This window comes from Mastigoproctus giganteus, chromosome 9 (genome assembly GCF_048544385.1).
Source record: "Mastigoproctus giganteus isolate SK-2022 chromosome 9, ASM4854438v1, whole genome shotgun sequence".
Lineage (NCBI taxonomy): Eukaryota > Metazoa > Arthropoda > Arachnida > Uropygi > Thelyphonidae > Mastigoproctus > Mastigoproctus giganteus.
Window position 1 is genome coordinate 151,398,663 of NC_143583.1, and position 21,509 is coordinate 151,420,171.

The following is a 21,509-nucleotide window of genomic DNA, read 5'->3' on the forward strand; positions in this document are numbered from 1 at the left end:
CAATGCACCACAAACATGCTGGATTCCTATGGTGGTTATTTTGGAACCTAGGCTACGGGCATTGGATCCCAGTGATGCACAGGTGCCCATTGCGAGGGAGAAAAGACAAGAAGTGAAGAGTTATTTCAAAGTTGATTATGCTTAACTGTTGAAAACATGTATATACCACACGAAAAGGAAATATGGTGTTGTCAAAAGGCTCCATATATGGCACAAACCGTCACAGGCAATAATACTCAGCAAAAACGAAAGTTTGTTAAAGAGACTCACCAGGAATTATAACTAACGAGATAGAGAAATTTAAAGCTTTGGGAATAATTAAGAAAAGGCGTCATCAAAAGAGTAATAACTGTTCAGAACCTTTAAATTATATACAGATCAGTAGAATGGAGAGCAATATCCACAAAGGAAATCTAGTATCAAAAACATCCTTCATCAAGTTATAATTGAAAAACATTTATGTTTGAAAAAAAAAAAAAAAAATTATTCAATTATATTCCCACTCCTTTGCTTCATTAAACAGGAATATCTGGATAAAAAGTGGACTAAAATGAGTATCTTAAATATTATCAGAAAGACATACATTCTATGAATACTCCTACAAATTACTGAGTAAAAGATACTTAACTTCACGTAAGTTGAGCAAAAATTATTATTGTTGTTGTTATTATGTTTAATTGCAAATACTGTTGTGGTCTAATTGTGCCCATCTATGTAGAGATTAGCACTTCATGCATAATTGAATTTTTTCCATAACTTTGTAAGAGAGATGAAAATTGTAGATCTGGAATTTTGATAGTGAACATAATCAATAAGAATAGGTTTTTCTATGAGTAAGGCATAACACTTCACACATTACAGAAGGTCAACCCTGTTGAAAAGGAAAAGGTGTCGGAGTGGTGTGACCAAAATGTGCTCATGCGGGAAAACAATTTCTTGGTACATATTCAGGAGAAAACTCAATTTTCATAACTGTAGTTCACGTTTTATTTGTTGTAGTTTATTAATTACTGAAGGTTTCAAGGTCTGAGTCCACTGGCCAAAACATCAATTTCTTATGACATACTTATAATCTACAAATGGGACATGTAAATGTGTGGATTCATCAATGTCCAAGTGTTTGCTGCTTGGTCTGCATGTTCATTTCCTATACCAGCATGACTGGAATCATCCAACAAAAGCAATTATTCTGTTAGTCTTTAGAATTTAATTAGTTGGTCCTTATTTGTTTTAAAAGAGAATAAATGGCTGAAGATTTACTTTATAATGCAGTTATACTGCATTATAAAAACAAAATGAAGGAACTGGTGAGGGGTACTATGTCGTTTAGACAGATTTATGATGATTTCCAAAACTAGCTTAATTGCACACATTTAAACAGCGAATATTCTACATTTAATGAGAAGTACTACCGAGGGTGTGGATTTTGTTATTTTTGGTTTTTAAGAGCATTAGCAACTAAGGCCATATCACTCCAGGGATATGTGGTAGTCACGGGTGTGGTGGTGGAATGTATGACTGCTACACCCACAGTAGAGTCTTTTTTGAGACATTGGTACTCATTTGGAAAGACTGAGAATTAATTGATATATCAGCTGTGTGTAATTATACGGAGTAGGATTTGTGAAGGAATGTTTTCCCCACTGAGGGAAGTTATCATCTCAGATGGGAATGTACACAGACCATGCAGAATCAGGGATTTCAATCTCCTGAAATAGAGTAACAAAGTGTACATTCCAATCTAATATCAACTGCTGCAATCTGATTCCAGTAGGTTTATTTTAATGATGCTTGATTCTGTATTGATTATTTTATTAGGGTTGGAAAAAAAAATAGTAATGGGAAAGGATGCAAGAAAGCAAGCTCATAGCATCAGCTTAAAACACACACACACACACACACACACACACACACACACACACACACACACACACACACACACACACACACACACACACACACACTCCCCCATTCATACCCTCCAAGAATATCTCATTCATTCTTCCTTGAATTTATTCAACCCATCACATCCACAACAACAGAGGGAACAATCCAACAATTAACCATTTGCTGACTGAAAGCAAACTTCGGCAACCATCTTTTCTCTACATGAATTTTTGCCTCCTCATGCATATAGCCTCAGAAAGGGGAAGAATACCATTAACATTCAGCTTACTCAATCCATTCAAGGCTTTAAACGCCTCAATCAGATCTCACCACAGGTGCCTAGTCTTGAGATGCTGCATATTGCAGAACTGAAACCTTTCTAGGTAAGAGCACCCTTTAGTTCCCATCACCAATCTGACCGCACTTCTTTTCACCTGTTCAAGCAGATCAACATCATTCCTAAAGTGAGGCCTCCAAACCAGTATACAGTACTCAAGATACTATGGCCTTATACAAAGGGATACTCTAACTATACAGGGTATCTCAAAAATATTGGTACAAACATTTAGGGGAGGCAGGTAACATCTAAAGGAATGTGAATTGCATAGGAACCCATAACCGGAAACGTCACCATAAGTCTGCGCTGTTCATCAGTTCGCGAGAGGGAAAATCAAGCAGTAATCGCCGCACAAAGAGCATGCATCAATATACGAACTGTGAGCTGGCAGACATGCACCTAGTGAATGGATTAGCAGAGGGCAATGGACGAGCTGCTCAACGAATTTATGGAGAACGTTTCCCAGACAGACATGTACTGGACCACCGTTTGTTTGCAAGTGCATCAAAATTTGTGCGACACAAACACAAACTCCCACCATGGAAGAAAGTGTGTTGAATGCCGTTCAGAACAATCCTACTACCAGCACACGTGCCATTGCCTCTGCCTTAGGAGTGTCTCGTTGCAGTGTATAGTGTGTCTGACACGACGATTCCTTACACCCCCTTTCATCTCCAAAGGGTTCAGTTACTACTCCCCCAAGATCATCTTGCACGTGTGGCTTTTGTGTAGTGGTTTCTCCAAGAAAGTGTTCAAGACTTGAATTTTCCAGCCTATGTTTTGTTCACGGATGAGGCCTATTTCACTCGGGAAGGCTTATTCAATCAGCACAATGCTCATGTGTGGGCTCATGACAACCCACACGGTGTGCGCCCCCATGCGGTACAACATCGCTTCGCAATAAATGTGTGGGCAGGTATGGTCGGTGACTGCTTAGTTGGCCCATACCTGTTACCATCCCACATGAACTCCGCTAAATATTGGATCTTTCTTGAACAAGTTCTACCAGGGTTACTTGACGATGTTCCAGCAAATGTGAGACCCAACATTTGGTTTCAACATGACGGGGCGCCTGATCATTATGGAAGGTGTGATCATTGTGGAACCTTCAAGGATCTGTTGTAACATCATTAAATGCATCCATCTCGTACTCCATTGTTAATATTATTTCATTATGGAAGTCGTGACCATTTGAACAGGCGTTTTGGGCGTCGATGGATTGGCTGTGGTGGACCCGTTGCCTGGCCCCCACGCTCACCTGATTTATAGAACCTTTATTTCTTTCTGTGGGGACCCTCAAATCTATCATGTAAGAATCTCCTGTGGAGATGGAAATGGATCTCGCGGCGAGACTCGTCTGCGCTGCTGCTGCTACTGTCAAAGAAACTCCAGGTGTGTTCGACCATGTCCACCAATCAATGCTGCGTCGGTGTCATGCATGCATCGCGTCGCATTGTGGAACCTTCAAGGATCTGTTGTAACATCATTAAATGCATCCATCTCGTACTCCATTGTTAATATTATTTCAAATAAATGTTTGCTACTAATTACTGTCTTGTGTCATTTCTGCTTCTTGTGCCTCTGCTACTACTTTCCCGTGACATTTTCGGTTATGGGTTCCTATGCGATTCACATTCCTTTTGATGTTATCTACCTCCCCTAAACATTTGTACCAATATTTTTGAGACGTCCTGTATACCTAACTATGGTATAGATAACCTAACTATGGCCTTATACAAAGGGATAATCACCTTATACCTGCTAGGAAAGTTTTTGTATATTGCTGACAAAACCCCATGAGCTGTCCTGGCAGCATGGTTGCACTAACCAGAGAATTTCATATCTGACTGCATAATTACTATGTGGTTACTACTGTCAGTGTGCAGTACCTTGCATTTGTAAATGTTAAACTACAGCTGCCATTTCTCAGTCCATTAAAACATGGATCAAGCACTGAACCCTATGAAATTCTGCTAATAATAACATTAGTCCATGAACAGCAGTGCTCATTGATAACCAATCTCTGTCTTTTTCCACTTAACCATCCCTTTATCCATAGCAGATTGTACAGTGGCCTTTTATGTGGAACAGAATCAAAAGCTTTCCTGAAATCCAAATTTATGATGTCAAAATTATTTTTTGCATCCAGTTCCTTTGTCACTGTACCATAATAACCTATCAGATTGGGTAAACAAGACTGCCTTCACAAATTCATGCTGTGATTGCAGTACCTGTCCAAATGGTCCTGAACTACTACTTTAACCAGTTTCCGTGATTTTTCTCTGGAACAGACGCTAATCTAACAGGTCTGTAAGTACCTATGCAGCATTTAGATATCCCTTTATGAATTGAGGATATACTTGGACATCTCCAGTCCATAGGGACCTTCCGCAAATCCAAGGATGCTCTCATAATTATGACTTACTTATTTTAACTGGATAGATTCCATCTGCTTGATTGATTGATAGGGTTTTATTGGCGCATCAGCAACTAAGGCTATAATGCGCCAAAAACTTGTTATAAAAAGTAAAATTTTCAGTGACCTAAAGAATTAGGTCGCTAAGTCCGGGTAAAAAAGCAAGTATAGATTGTAAAATACAAATATCAGTAAATAACAATAAATTTTTTTTTTTTTTAAATATTAGAAAAAGGTTTACTGATTTTACAAAATTAAAAGTAGCAGACACATGGTCATTGTCAGATAAAATCTGACTGAGTGTATGGGGCTCAGTCAGATGACTAAAAGCGGTAAAACGAGCATTTCAAAAACTGGTACAATCACATAAAATATGTTCAATGGATAAAATGGTGTTGCATTGTTCACACATAGGACAGTCACCTGCCCTCAGCAGAAAAGAATGTGTAAGATGACTGTGTCCTATGCGGAGACGAGCTAGAACAACTTCCTCCTTACGATTCCTGCGCAGACTAGACTGCCACGGTTCAATTACAGGCTTTATACGATATAATTTATTCGCAGTCTGTCTATTCCACAAATCCTGCCATTGGGAATATATCTTTTGGCGTATTATTTGCCTGTAGTCTGTATAGGGGACTAACAGGCAGCGGTTATTATTGGGAATTGCTGATTTGGCTGCAGCGTCAGCCAAATCATTTCCCGTAATCCCAATGTGGCTGGGAATCCAGCAGAAGCGGATGTCATATTCGCGTTCATGGAGAACGTGAATCTTCTGCTGAATCTTAGACAGAACTGGATGAGGATTATACCTCACAGATATTAAAGCCTGTAACATGCTAAGAGAGTCGGAATATAAAATGAACCGTTGGTATTGGCATTTGCTAATATGGTCCAAGGCTAACTCTACAGCGTGCAGCTCTGCAGTAAATATGCTGCATTCAGAGGGAATCTGCTCTGATATAGTGCTGTCTGTAAAGACAGCAGCAGATCCCACATATGATTCTGACTTCGAACCGTCTGTGTAGACTGGCGCGAAGTCGGAATATTCAGTTCAGTGTGCTGAATGAAGTTGCAGGTAGACACATGATGGCGTGTCCGACTTTCCCCAGTTTCTAAGCGACAAGTCGCATGCCGGGACACGAGCATGCCAGGGTGGAAAGGGTTGCTTTGATGTTTGGGCAACCTTGTCTACCTTGATTTTAAGTTCATTGAGTAGCTCTGGGAGACGAATACCAAAAGGACGATTGGCAGTCTTACGGGTATTGTACAAGTTTTCCCATCGTGGCTCAAAAACGAAGGGCCACGTAGGATGGTCTGGCAGGGATTTCAGTTTTAAAGCGTACTTTAAAGACAACTGCTTACGTCGAAACGATAACGGTGGTTCGTTTGCTTCGACGTATAAACTCTGGACAGGAGATGTTCGAAATGCTCCAGTAGCGATACGTATAGCCTGATGATGGACAGGATCCAGCCATCGAAGTACACTGTCTCTGGCTGAAGAATATACTTGGGACCCATAATCTAATTTGGATCGCACAAGTGCACGGTAAAGCCGTAGAAGGGTGCATCGATCTGCACCCCAAGATAAGGAGGAGAGCGAATGGAGCATATTAAGGGCTCTTGTGCACTTTGTGCGGAGTTGACGAATATGATCCAAAAACGTCAATTTTTTATCGAATATGAGTCCCAAGAATTTTGTGTTTGCAGCTACTGGAATAGCATTTTGTCCGAGCCTTAATTCAGATTCAGGATGAAGATTACGCTTGCGATAAAAGTGTACGCAAACGGTCTTCTCCGGCGAGAACCTGAAGCCATTAGCAAGTGCCCAGGAAGTGAGACTATCAATGGCTTTCTGCAGTTGTCTTTCAATAACCCTCATGTTGCAAGACTGGCAAAAAATGCTAAAGTCATCAACATAGAGGGCACTAAACAGTTGGAGGAAGTTGTTCTGTGATGGAATTTATTTTGATGGCAAAAGGCGTGACACTTAATACTGATCCTTGTGGTACTCCCTCCTCTTGGCTAAAGGAGCGAGAGAGTGATGATCCCACACGAACTTGGAACAATCGATTGGCTAAAAAGTTTTGAATAAAAAAGGGCAGATGCCCTCTTAGGCCTAGGCTATGTAAATCTTTTAAAATGCCAAATCTCCAAGTTGTGTCATACGCTTTCTCCATGTCAAAGAACACCGACACCAAGTGTTCGCGTTTTAGGAAAGCATCCCAGATGGATGCTTCCAATCTAATAAGATGGTCCAAAGTGGACCGGTTCCTTCGGAAGCCGCACTGGATGTTGGAGAGAAGGTCATTTGACTCGAGATACCATATTAAGCGAGAATTAATCATTCTCTCCAGGATTTTGCACAGACAGCTAGTCAGAGCAATAGGACGATAATTGGTGGTGACTTTTGGATCTTTTCCTGGCTTAGGAAAGGCAAGAATGATTGCCTTTCGCCAGGAGTCCGGAAACTACCCTTCGGTAAAGATTCTGTTATATAGAAGGAGCAGACAATCCATAGATTTTGGTGAAAGATGTTTAATCATTTCATAATGGATGCCATCTGGTCCAACAGCACTTGCTTTGGAAAGAGTGAGGGCGCTTTTCAGTTCCTCTATAGTGAATGCCCCGTTGTAGGGATAGAGGCCCTTGGTCTTAAAATTAAGTGCTTGTTTTTCCAGTTTATGTTTCAGGACCAGGAACTCTGGGGAATACGAAGATGTTGCAGAGATGTTAGAGAATGTTTCCCCAAGACCATTGGCTATTGTAGTTGGATCTGCAATAGCGCATCCATTATAATCTAGGATTGAAGAAGGGTGGGATGTATATTTCCCCTTCATTTTCCGGATTTTATCCAAGACTACCTTAGAGTTGGTAGACTGGTTAATAGATGATGTAAAACGGATCCACGATTCCTTTTGACTCTGACGACGGATGGAGCGTGCTTTGGCTCGTGCACGTTTGAAGGCTATAAGGTTGTTCGTGGAAGGATATCGGCGAAATATCCCCCACGCTTTGTTTTGAGCCTTTTTTGCTGCTGTGCATTGTGAATTCCACCAAGGTTTGGGAAATGGTGGAAACCAGGCAGATGTTTGTGGAACAGCATTCGCCGCTGCTTGGACAATATTTTCTGTGATGTACTTAATTGCATCATTGATCGGCTCTTGACTGACCGTGCTAAGATCAAAATTTGCCTGATGTTGGAAGGCAGTCCAGTCAGCCTGATCAATCTTCCACCGTGGTAACCTGAAGGGAAGGCATGGTTTCCCACTGTATAACGAGGTTATCACAGGGAAGTGATCACTTCCATATGGATTCTCCTCCACCTCCCAAGTGAGTGAAGGGAGTAGAGAAGGGGAGCAGATAGAGAGATCAATGGCAGAAAAAGTACGGGTAGGCATGTGGAAGAAGGTGTTTGTTCCAGTATTTAGAAGGGAAAGGTCATTGTCATTGAGCATACATAAAAAGATAAAAAGTATTTACTTGTCATTGCAGTCGACTTTGCCAGGGCGTTTGACACCCTCTGGTGGCCAAACGTCCTCAGCAGACTCCGAGAACGTTTCCCCCCCTCACATCCCTCTTTTCCTTCAGGTGGGGCATGGGTATGCCCCACTGACATTTGCCTGGGTTGTCTTCGCTATTGATCCCACGATCTTCAGTCTTTCCCCCTCTCTATCTGAACGCCAGTTCATGACCTACATCAAAATTTTAACTTTTCTAAATTATTTTCGCCAACTCCTGGACCACTAAATCTCCAGTGCACCCCATCTAACCAGGAAAATAGAATATGTATGTGTTGAACATACCAACGGGCACACTATATAATTTTTTTATAGGTACTAGCCACTGAAATCTCAGGAAATTAGGTTGCAAGACCTGCTAGAGTACTTCTTTAAAAATACTGGTGTACTTGGTCTGCCTTCACGCGGCGAAAGTGGGGGCAACGTCGGGCCTGACGCTTTATGACTCGTCCCCTTCCGTTGATGTTAGCACTACCCCACAGGGTGTTATGTCCGTTAAAATCCCCAAGAAGTAAGAAAGGGGGAGGCAGCTGTGTAAGAAGATCATCAAGGTCTTCCTGGGAGATGTCAGTCCCAGGTGGCAAATAAATGGAGCATACAGTTAATAGAAATCCCACTGAAAGGCGAATTGCAACGGCCTCTATGCTGGTTGTAATTAGCAAAGGCTGCACTGGGGTCTGGTTACCCACAAGGATAGCCACTCCCCCATGTACAGGGCCATCCGCAATTCTATCCTTTCGAAAAAATCTGATGTTGTGCATGGTGGGATCATCATTTGCCTTTAGATATGTCTCCTGCAAGCAAAAGCAAACTGGCTCGTGCTTTTGCAGGAGGGCCTTGATGTCTTCAATATTTCGCCGGAATCCACGACAATTCCATTGTAGGAATTTAGCCATTATTTTGGCTTGGTGGGTCCATCAGGCGGCTTCCGAGGTGCTGAGGGCTTAATTTTATCAGTCTTGGATTTCTCTTTTTTGGGGAAGAATGGACGCTGTCCCGTGTCCATTTCTTCCTCCGCAAAAGTTCCAAGACTGAATCTTCGGGTACCTCCTTCTGCTCGACATCCATCTTTTCTTGGGTACTAGGGGGGACTTCCCCTTTCTTATTCTTTTCTTTCATAATTACCTTAGTTACTTGTGGAGCATTAGGAGGTACCGATATAGGAGTGGCAGCTGATTGGTCCTTTTGTGCAGGTTTTTGAGAACTTAAGAGATACCGCGCGATGGGAGTGAAAGACTCCTTTGGAGGAATGGTCATGTCCGTCTGAGTTCCGACGGAACATCTCCCTGCTACCTTCTTGGCGTAGGTAGGTTTGTTGATATTCAGGGGTTTGACCAATTTCCTTGCCTCCTGGTATGATATGTTAAGCTCTGCCTTCAGCCGTTGAATCTCTTTTTCTTCTTTCCACCTCTGGCATGCTCGTGAGTAGGCCGGGTGTTCGCCTTCACAGTTAATACAGGTGGGTTTTGCGGCTGAACATGCTGTTGTTTCGTGGTCCTTTGCACCGCATCGAGCGCATGCAAGGACTCCGCGGCAGGCCATTTGAGAATGTCCATACTTCTGGCATTTAAAACACCGTAGAGGATTTGGAACGTATGGACGCACTGAACAGTTGATGTATCCAGCTTTTATCTCATCAGGAGGTTTAGGAGAGTTAAAAGTCAGGATAACGCTCCTGGTTTTAACAATTTTTCCATCCCTTTGCGCAGTAATTCTCTTGACGGCAATAACTCCCTGGGGTTTTAATTCGGAGCAGATTTCCTCCTTGGTTACGTCGAGAAGGTCCCACTCCGAAATGACACCTCTCGATGAATTGAGAGTTCTGTGTGGTGTCACTGTTATAGGGATACCTCCGATTGATGTTACTCGGAGTAGATGTTCGGATTGCCTATCATTTTTAGTTTCAATTAAGAGGTCTCCAGAACGGAGCCTCTTAACTGATTTGGGAGAACCTGCTAACCCATCTAACCCTTTCTGTATAAAGAAAGGTGACATTTTACCAATCGGTTTTTCATTGGTGGAGTGCATGATTAGAAACCACGGGATAGGCCCTGATGGTAATTCAGTCCGCTGCCTCTTTGAAGCAATAGTGCTGTCAGTGTCTATATTTTCAGATAGGGACCGGGTTGGGGCCCCTGAAAGAATATGTTTATCAGGATTCATGGGAGTTTTTAAATGGTTCAGTGCCCGGGCTCCCCACCCACCACGGAGCCCAAATGGACGCCCACTACCCGGCATGCAATAAATGCGCTCGGGAGTGGGACGCCAGGGCTAACCAGACACTATACCCGCACCGCCGCCAGCCTGAATCCTGTCCCTCGGACCATGAGGGTAGGGGCATGGCATTGACACGGTTGACCCTCGCAGGTGAGCCTACTAGCCGACTGATCCTAGCCGGGCCTTCCAGGACCACCCGTCTTGTCGAAGCAGGGGCCAAAGTGGTGTATTGAAGCTGGGCCCCTCAACCACCAGGATCCCCCTTTCCGAATTTCCACGGGTCGCAGCGCACAGTAAACACGCCGGATTCCATTGATGTAAGCCTGGAACCTGGGCTGTGGGCATTGGATCCCAGTGATGCTAGTCTGGAAGTCCAGCAGCGTCACTGGGAGGTCCCCTCACCACGTTCAGGTGCCCACGTCGAGGGGATTCCATCTGCCCCAGGTGCCTTTTTCACATAAATTTTTCCTCCACTTTCCTTTCAGATATCACAAAGTCATTTAGCCAGAAATTTATAAATTGCCTCATTAAAGTTTGTTAAATGTCTGGCATACTCTTCCCCAAAGAATTCCTTATGTGTGAAAATAAATGCAAAATACTATTCAATTTGTCTGCAGGGTCATCAACAGTTAATACATAGATATCAAGTGGCTAATGTGATTCAACTTCTTCCTTCTACTGTTAATATAAGCAAAGAAATCTTTGTTGCTTTTCTTTGCATTCTTTTCCAGAGACTTCTCGTAGTCTGCCTTGACCAAAGGCTCAACCATTGGATATGTGGAAAAGATGCTAGAAAACGAACTGTCAAGCTGGATCTGCACCAATGGGGAAATGGGTAAGTATTGGCATAAGTATTTAATAATGTTAGATTATGTTTGTCAAAAAGAGATTCAATAAGTTTGCCTCTTCTTTCTGTAGGTAGGTAGGTTTCCTCCCAGAAAAGGAGAAATCCACATAAGATCTTCCAGGTCAACAGTTATTTGACCTGGGAATTTAAATGCATCCTTTGTTTAGTGATAGGTAGACTGATACTATGGTTAACCTAAATCCAAATGACACAAGTAGTTATGGCTTCTAATGAAGTCTGCAGAAGAATATGTTATCGAGGAATTCATGACTGGTATGTATAATGGCATGTACGAGGGTGGTTCAAAAAAGAATTGCCCTGACCTAGCTGCAGAGGTGCTAGCCTGTTGATTATTGGCACCGGTTTTAGTCTTTTCTACATAGCCACCATGAAGATCTACACATTTTTTCGTTCGATGGATGAGGCTACGGATACCATTTTTGTAGAAGTGGTGGGGTTGGTCTTTGAACCACGACTCTGCTGTAGAAATGAGTGTCTCATCATCAGGGAAGTGGGTCTCCTGAAGGTTTGGTTTCGGTTTTTTTGGTTTTATTGGCGCATCAGCTACTAAGGTCTCCTGAAGAAATGATTTGAGGGAAGGAAACAAGAAGTCCAATGGTGCAAGATCGGGTAAGTAGGCAGTATTTAATATCCTTAACTGGCCGCTTGTGTTGTTGCAATTTCAGAAGTGTGAACTAGGGTATTGTCTTGAAGCATTCTCACACCTTTGGACAGCATGCCACGCTTACATGTTTTGATTTTCTCCCGTAAATTTTTAAATAAGTTGGCATAATAGGCACCTGTAATTCTTCTTCCTTTTGGCAGGTAATCAGTGATTATTACGCCTTTCTCATCTCAAAATACTGTCAGCAAGACCTTTCCTGCTGACGCTTGAATCCTTGCCTTCTTTGGGGGATGGGGAAACCATGATGTCGCCATTCCATGGACTGATTTTTACTTTCAGGGTCGAAATGGTGCATCCAACTTTCATCCTAAGTGATCAGATGAGAGAAAATCTTCATTTTTTTTGGCACAAGGTTAACAACTCTTGTGATTTCTGTTATCGATTAGCCTTCTGGAAACCAGTCAATAATTGGGTAATCCATCTTTCACTCAATTTCCCTAAGTGGAATTGGTCATGAAGGACTGTTTCAGTTGAGCCCACACTAATCTTCACCTCCTGGGACAATTCAAGCACAGATATCCGGCGATCTTCCATGATTAACGACTCCACTTTTCTGATTGTGATGTCATCAATGGCTGAATGGGTTCAGATTCTACTGATGTCCGACCACACCTAAACTGTCTATGTCAGTGCTTCACAATGGCATAGGATGGGGTTTCATCCTTATATACAGTAGTCATCTCCTCATGGATTTCTTTAAGAGATTTCCCCTTCAAGAACAGATACCGGATTACAGCTCTGGCTTCAACTTTGTCCATGAAGCTACTTCATCACACGTTCAGCTCTGTAAGAGGAAAAACAAATTAAGACAAAGGGCTGAAATTTTACACATTTAGTACAGAGATATGTATAATGCTATACACAAAATATCACAACTCTGTGATATATGGAAGTAGGTGAGGGCGATTCTTTATTGAACCACCCTTGTATAGTCATATTATTTCTATTCTGTTTCTGTTGATAGTGCAGTTCTTGATCATTTGAGTCATCTCTGGAGTTAAGCTGCAGACAATGCTTGATACACTATATTACTTGATTATATTAATATGCGAGGTGTATGTCGACTAGTTCAACGTTTGAATACTTGTCCATCCTACTGCCTCGGGAACCGGTTCGCAAATGCTGACTTCCAGCAGGATTGCTGTTCATGCGACCTCCCGTTCAACGTCCTCTACCGCATGACGAAGGCATTTTGGACCCTGCAATGCTATGTGATTCTGATTCGTCTTTGTGCCCCCTACACCTCCTACAAGTTTGTCGCACTGGTAGTGAATCACCCTGTGTATATATATATATATATATATTTTGATATGTTCTAGATATATTAAAAGGTTGATATAGTAGAATTTGGTAGTGTAAAAACATCGGATTAGAAATGAGGTAACAAGTTGAGTAAGTTAAGGTGCAGTCTGAGAATGACCTGAAAGTCAAAACAGCCCAAGTAACGTGCAAAGGCCAATGTTTATTACCAATGTTATCAACCTTTTAATATATCTACAACATATCAAATTAATACAGACCGATAATCTTTCACATAGATGGCATTAATCTGTTCTGATTTTATTAATAACTTTAAGTTATCTATGATTTTAAAATTTATAAATAATTCTTCGCCTAACATGGATATATATTTTTTCCCCCCACCTTGTTTCTGAAAGGCTGATTTATGCATGCCAGTTTTTGCTTTATCTTTCTTAGAGTATATTGGGTGGGCAAGATCTGCATCATCTTCTGCTGTATTTCATGGATTATATCTTCCCATATTTGAATGTCAATTTTCACATCAAAAGTATCTTTCATCTCAGTTGTCTTGACAATATGGGTTGCTCCTTCTAGCATTCATATTGCTGGGTTAATGACTGCAAGAACTGATACTGCAGTATTTATAATTGCAGGTTTTGCTGTGTTACTGCAAGTTCCTTCTGCCTACATTTTCTGGGTTTCCCCAAATGGATGTGGGTCACTGAATAGGTCTACAGACAGGTCTGCAGGTGGTGGTATCTGTTGCTTTGCTTGCTGATATTTCAAATTCTTTTCCACTTCATTTTACTCCATTTTCCATCATTCATATTTTTTTTTTGAATAGACGGGTCCACTGCAATTTGAACAATCTTGCAATAGGGAAAGACTGTGTATATGAGTGATCTTTAGATACAAGCTAGCACAGATGGCAACCCCTCTAAAACCATTTTGAGAATGACTGATGCCTGATTTGAGAACTAAGTAGCAAGCCTTGACAGTTACAGGTAAATTTGTTGTACTGAAAGTAAGAATTATGGAATGCATGGAAACATGCATTCTATCTTGCTTAACTCTTATTCTTTTTGCTTGTGTAATATGTTTATTGTAAAATCCAAGATATTTCACCTTCTCATATTTATTAAATCCCAGTCGGATATTACTCCCTTTCAGTTATTTAAGGTGGCATGTAGAGTTACCTTTGTAGGGATTCCACTTAAGTCTTATATATTTTCAGAAGTTTCTCTGACATTGTCTAACATTTCAACAAGTAAGTCACTTGAGAGTCATCTGCAAACCACATCAGGAGAGCCTGATGTGATTTACAGATGATTAAGAATCTAGAATTTATCTTGCTATCAGTGCCCCTTATTTTTTATTGTTATTATTTTTTTTTTTGCAGTAAATAGGTTAACATCCCAATATCTATTTTGCTGGTCAGTAATGTCATTTCCAGGTGATAATATGTTGTTTCTCTTTTCATCCCAGGAGCGAGGACTTTTCTCTCTAGGCTTTCCAGCTTTGCCACATGGAGGCAGAAGCAGTGCCATGAAGTAACCAAGCATCTGAAGCTAGTATGTTAGTTTAGATTAGAGTAACTATAAGGAAGTCTGTGTTCCTTTATAAGTCAGGGTTATCCCATGGCTTATAAAGAAGATTAAAAAGTTTTCTTTTCAGGAAACTGTATTAAGAACGAAATGTAGAACACTACATTGTGTGAACTAGAAATTACTGAATAGCAATAGTTTCTTTATGACACAGAGGCTGAATAATAATAAACACCATTAAAACCTAAAACAGAAAAAAATAAATAACGAATTGGTGTTTATTATTTATTATTATTCTGCCACCTGTAATTCATATAGTGGCTACTGCTAGTCAATAGATAATTTCTAGTTCATGCGGCATAGTAGTAAACTGTTCATCCTTAGCATATCAAGTTATCTCTGCATATGAAATATTATCTTTCAATTCTTTCGACTGTATTAAATTATAAGGAATATGAAACATTTTACTACTATGCTGAATTTGGCAGCTAACTCAAATGCTTGGCACATGGGGCTTTGTGGTTTAATTTTTTTTTTTTTTTTCCAAAAATATTTCCTAACTTTTTACCTGGCACCTGCACATATTTAATCTGGAATGAACAAAGAATTCTAGCAACACATTCTGATGTGTCAGGAAAACAGGAACATACATTTTATTCTGTTGATCAGTGTAATACTGGATAGTTGAGCAAGACAATCTGGAACTAGGTTGTATATAATGTCTTAAAAAAAAATAAAAAAACCTCCTCACACCTTTAGCTTTAACTCTACTGTAATAAACTCCTTTCCTTGTTACAAGATGTGTATTCAAAATATGAAATAAAAGTTCACACATTTTGTTCTCTGAAAGAAGACTATTATAAAATGTAGAGTAACAAACAACTTGAAGTGAACAGTAATGATACTTTAATCCTTGAATTTTTATTGTTGTTGCATCCTTATTAACTCTGAAATGCACAACACATACTTCTCGGATTAAAGTTCTCAAAACATATTAACCACAACAATTTTACTGTTGTTAAGATTTGTTGTGGGTTCTCAAAATCAACACAGGTGTGAAACAAAACGTTAAGGTTAGCCAACATATGATACTCACAGAGAACAACAAGGTAGTTACACACAAATGCAAAATAATTAACCTGCTGTGATAAAAAATATGCTTTTAACCAGTTCTTTGTTGGCACAAACATAATGCACTATAACAGTGGTTTTAGAAAGAGGTTCCCTTAATATTCTCTGTTTAACGAAATTCTGCTAAGATCACCACAGTTCCTTAAATTTAAACAGTTTGGTTCCTTCTGGTGTATATGCTGAGAGAGAGAATGAAAGTTCTAAGTTTATATTGGATATCTTCATCATCTAAAACTTCTAAACAACTGCAAGAAAGCGACCTATCCAAGTGAAATGCCAGTAAGAGACATTTTCAACTGTATTTAATATTTAAAGTTCACTTAACATGTTCTCTTTCTTTGTCCTATGCAAAAAAGGACAACTAGCAAAACAGCTTGAAGTTTTCAAACAACAAAACGTTATACTGTTAATGAATGATCACTTGTTTTAACACTTTTTCATGTTTGATTTAAGCCAAAAGCCTTGCAATCCAAGCATAAAAACTAAAAAATATGGAAATTTAACTGTAAAACATGTATTCTATGGATTATTGTTAATGTACACTCTACAACATATTTTTTGTATTCTTTCTCTATCTCTCTCTCTCTCTCTCTCTGCTTCATAATATTGACTGTAGCACTTCAGCATCTGCAGTAAAAAAACATGCAAGTGCTTTTATCAAGTACATTTTGAATAAAGGCAAGTTTTGATTAAATATACTATACTGCTATTGACTATAAAATTTACAAGAATAATATCTAATCTCAGATAACTTTAATTTGCAGTAGTATAAATATTAGTATTAATAGTAGCAGATAATGCAAGAAAGCATGCTTATATAGGAATAGTAATAAAAAAAAAAAAAAAAAAAATATATATATATATTTCACCAAATAACCATCCCATCCAATAGTTTATCTAGTTCTTCCTTGAATTTATTCAAACTGTCCACTCCTACAACACCAAATGGCAGCTTGGTCCAGCAATAAACCACCGATTGGCTTAAAGCAACCTTCCGACATCTGTTCTATAGCCATCCTTTCTCAATTTGAATTTATGCCCCTCATGTGCATAGTCTAAGAAAGAGGAAGAATCCCACATCAGCATTGAGTTCGCCCAGGCCATTCAAAGCCAAAAGCACCTCAATTAGATCACCTCACAGGTGCTTAGTCTGCAGATACTGCAATTTGCCTTTCTTGGTAAAGATACTGACTTACCAAGAAAGGCTTCATTTCCAAGAAATGAAGCCTTTCTTGGTAAGAGCACTCTTCTGTTCCCCCTCACCAATCTCACTGCTCATATCTGCACTTGTTCCAGCAGCTCAACATCCTTCCTAAAAATAGCCCTCAACACCGGTATACAGTAGTCAAGATGTGGCCAGACCATCGCTTTATATAATGGGATAATCACCTACTTATTCCTGCTAACAAAATTTATGTATAACATTTACAAAATTCCATGAGCTGTCCTAGCAACCACTCTGCACTGCAAAGAGAAATTAATATCAGACTGCAGATTTTTCCACTACCCTGAGTGTACTGCATATGCGTAGCAGTACCCATATGCAGTACCTTGCATTTATCAATGTGAAACTTCAATTGCCATTTCCCAGCACATCTGCTTAATTTTCTAGATCGTATTGCAGCAGTATGTTGTCATTACCGTCATTAATCAACTTGCCAATCTTTGTATCAGTCTGCAAACTTATATTAAGCCTGACATACTCTCATTGATATCATTAATAAATACAAAAAAACAACAGCCCCAGCACCAAATCATGTGGGATTCCATTAATAGCATCCCTCCCTGAAGAGCAGAACCCACTGATAACCACTTTGAATTCTTCCACTCAACCATCCCTTTATCCACAGCAGTAACTTTCCTTTAATGCCTCACTGCTCCAATTTACAGAAGTCTTTTATGTGCAACACTATCAAAAGCTGTGCTGAAATCCAAGTATATGATATCAAAATTATTTTTTACATTGAGTTCCGTTGTAACCACATCATAGTATCCAATCAAACTGGTCAGACAAGATATACCCTTAACAAACCTATGCTGCAACTGAAGTGTAAGTGACCTCCTCTCTAGATGGTCCTACATTATGTCTTTAACCAATGAATCCATTATTTTCCATGGAATGGAAGATAAGCTAAAAGCCTGTAATTATTCATGTCACCCTTTTATCCCCCCCACCCTTGTGCACTGAGAATGCATCTATACATCTTCAGTGCACAGGGACCTTACCTGAATCCAAAGATGGTTTCATAATTATGGCTAAGGATTTGTTTAACTTACTGCCTCCCTTAATACAATTAGATAGATTTCACCCACTCACCCCAGGTGCCTTTTTTATGTTCATCTTCAACAATCTCCTTTCTAACTTTCCTCCCAATTATCACAAAATCATTCATCTCCCTGTTAGATTTTGATAAACTTCTGACATGTCCTCCCTAAAAAATTCCTCATGTGTGAATGTAGATGCAAAATATCTATTCAGACTGTCAGCAACTTGAATGGGATCAACACCAGTTAAACCATTGACATTGAGTGGACCAACAGTTAAACCACAGACCTCAAGTGGCTTCTTTTCTTGGCTCGCCTAACCACCTTGAACAGTATTTTTGAGTTTGTATGAAGAGCCTAGTAGCTTCTGTGGTTATTTCTCTAAATGCTTTCCCATTTAGAATTTGTGTAAAATTATCAGTTGATCTCACTGTATAGAATTTAAAAAATTGTCTGACTGTAGTCATATTTATGAGAGCAAAACCTCTTCCCTTTAACTCTGATGGTAGTTACAACCTTAAATAAATTCCACATCAATACACTGTGATCACTGCCACCTGGTGGTTGTTTTATCTACAGATTCTTAATGCATGATAATTCTGACAAGAGCATGATAATGCTCTCTCTCTCGTTGCCACTCTCATATGCCTTAGTAAACTGTCATTCAATAAATCACAAAGTCTTGCTAGTTTAGAAGTGACCATTCCATAAGTTCCAGTCAATATCTGGGAAGTGAAAATCCCCCATTAAAAGCCAATCTGATTCACTGGCCCACTCTATTTCTCTGTACAGTGAAGAGGTGTACAGAGAAATAGAGTGGGCCAATGAACAGAGAGGAATTTAGACAGTCATTCAGCCTATAACACATTCCTACTCTCATTTTGGTTTTTCCTGTGCTTATGTCATGCCAAACTAACTCGACATCACACTGGCCACCCACATCAACAAGATGCACTGCTTTAGATTCTCAAGTTAACACCTTCAATCTGTGTGTGCTACCAAAACTGCCTGATGCAAAAATTTAAAGATAGCTTATCCACCCACAAATTTAGTAAATGTTACAGAAGACAAAATATGAGTGATGCTGAGTAAAAAACCATTTTAAACTGCAGCGAAAGTCTTACATGATAACATTCTAAGTTAAATTATAACAGTCAAGCTCCATTATATGCACACATGCCTGGATTTTTTTTTCACCGAAATGGTGATATTTGTGTAGAGCATGGAAATGATTGTACCAGGACATAAAGTCAACAGAAAAGAGGTACCAAGGAAAGTGGGATGTAGATGTGATGGGCTGCAATATCTGGATCTTCATGCAAGACAATCTCACTAACACCAAAAGACAAAGATTTTCAAATGTACATTTTTTTAAGGAAAATTTTATTTACTTAATCTGAAGATGTTCAATTTTTAATTTTGTTTACTTTTTCATTCATTTCTAGATAAGTGATTAATCTATGCAAAAAATATGATCATATTTAGAATTAGCATGGACAAATTCATTGGAAAAAAAAAAAAGGAGAAACCTAGAAATACACAGACACTTTCACATTTTGTATAAATAAAGAAGAATCAATGAAGGCTAACCTCTTAATAAATCGAGATATACTTACTTGCTGTAAAACTGAATTCATATAACATGTAGCACCAGCATTTTTGAGTCCGACAAATCCTCGAGACGGTCTAGGACCCACAGGAGGAAGATACTCCCATTCAGTAAGAGGTTGCTCATTTTCTGAATAAGAAATAAATATGTGAGATATATGTCTAATGAATAATAATGTATATAAATTATGAAATAAATTTTAAGTGATTTAATTTAATATTAAATCAAGAACATAGAAAGTAAATTATGTAAAGTCGCAGTTCATTCATTAGTATTATTATTAGCTGTGGCCAATGATACTAGAAATGCAAGCATAGACAGAATCAGCAAAAAAATTAATTAATTAAATCAAAAATAATAAATAAAATTAAAAATAGAGCCAAGCCTTTCCACATGTCAATCCCCCTCTAATGGTTTATCTAACTCCTTAAATTTATTCATAGTACCTGCCTCTAAAACAACAGGTGGAAGTTTGATCCAACAATCAGCCATGCCTGAAGGCAAATTTACACATATCCACTCGGTGACACACTCAATTTGAATTTATGTCCCCCTTGTGTGTAGTCTGAGCAAGAAGAATGATTCCATCAGCAGTGAGATTAATCAATTCACTTAAGGCCTTAAAAATCTCATTCAAAAATCCTGGAAGGCACCCAGTCTCCAGACACTGCAATTTGCAAAACTAAAGCCTTTTCTGGTAAGCACAGCCTTTCACTCCACTCACCAATTTTGTTGCGTCTGACTACAACCATTCCAGACCCCTTCCTTCCTAAAATGAGGCTTCCAGACCTATATTCAGTGTTCAAGATATAGCCTAACCAATGCCTGCTGGCAAAATTCCTGTACATCAAAAGTTCCCAACTAGTGGTGCGCAAACCCATGGGGGGTTCATGATAGTCTTACGGGGGGGGGGGGTCGCACAAAAATACTGTAATGGCATCTGCTTAGATTTACAAAGGTATATTACTGTAAACTACAAAATATAACCAATAATAAACAAAGTAAAATAAAAAGTAAAGAATTTCCAAAGAAAGAAACCACATTTCCCACAATTTCTTATAATTACATGTACTTTACTATTTTACAGTATATCATGTTAAATAAATATGTTTTCCATAGTAAATTTTTTTTCATTCTCAAGGATCATTGTTTAAAAAAAATACCTATACATTGTTATGTATAGGTACTTTTTTTTTTTAGAACCTATAGTATATAGAACCATGCACGAGTTGAAGGTTGAAAAGATGAAAGAAGATACTTGTTAAGATTAGATTTGAACTTCTGAAGATTGTAATTTTCAGGAAATACATCTGAAAGAAGGTTCCAGAAAACAGAAGTTGAATGAATAAATGAGGAAGAATAAAAGTTGGTTCTGTGGGACTGAACTTGGACATAAAAGGATGTTGACTGGTTGAGGCACGTGCTTTGAAAGAGACAGAGGGAATTATAGAAGCCAATTCAAAAGAACAGTGCCCATGCAAGTATCTATAGAAAAGGAATGCAACAGAAACAGAAAGTCTGTGAGATAGAGAGCAGAGAGACTCTGTTACAGATGGGACAATTAATCAAATTGCCGTCTTTTGAATGGAATCTAGAAGGTATTGAAAGGCACTATAATCCAAACGAATCACAAGAAAGTTGAAAAGACCTTTAGTTTTCTTCAGCATCAGAGAGTATTGCCATTCAAGAAAATTGGTGATACAGAAGGTGCAAAGGCAGAAAGCAACATAACATTTTTCATAGCTGTACATTTTGCATTAAGGGTAGTTGGTCATTTGAGTGACATTTGTGAATTGTTTCTCAAATAG

The 21,509-nt window shown here is 39.3% G+C and overlaps 1 protein-coding gene across 4 annotated transcripts in view; it reads right to left on the minus strand.

The window, feature by feature from the left end:
• Window positions 1-21,509, minus strand: part of faf (ubiquitin carboxyl-terminal hydrolase-like faf) — a 1,326,265-nt gene that overhangs the window by 566,348 nt on the left and 738,408 nt on the right. For all 4 annotated transcript variants that reach the window (XM_090382082.1, XM_090382083.1, XM_090382080.1 and 1 more), the window contains one exon: window positions 19,709-19,830. In XM_090382082.1, the coding sequence (XP_090238208.1) occupies window positions 19,709-19,830 (122 nt within the window). The remainder of the gene's footprint in view (window positions 1-19,708; window positions 19,831-21,509) is intronic.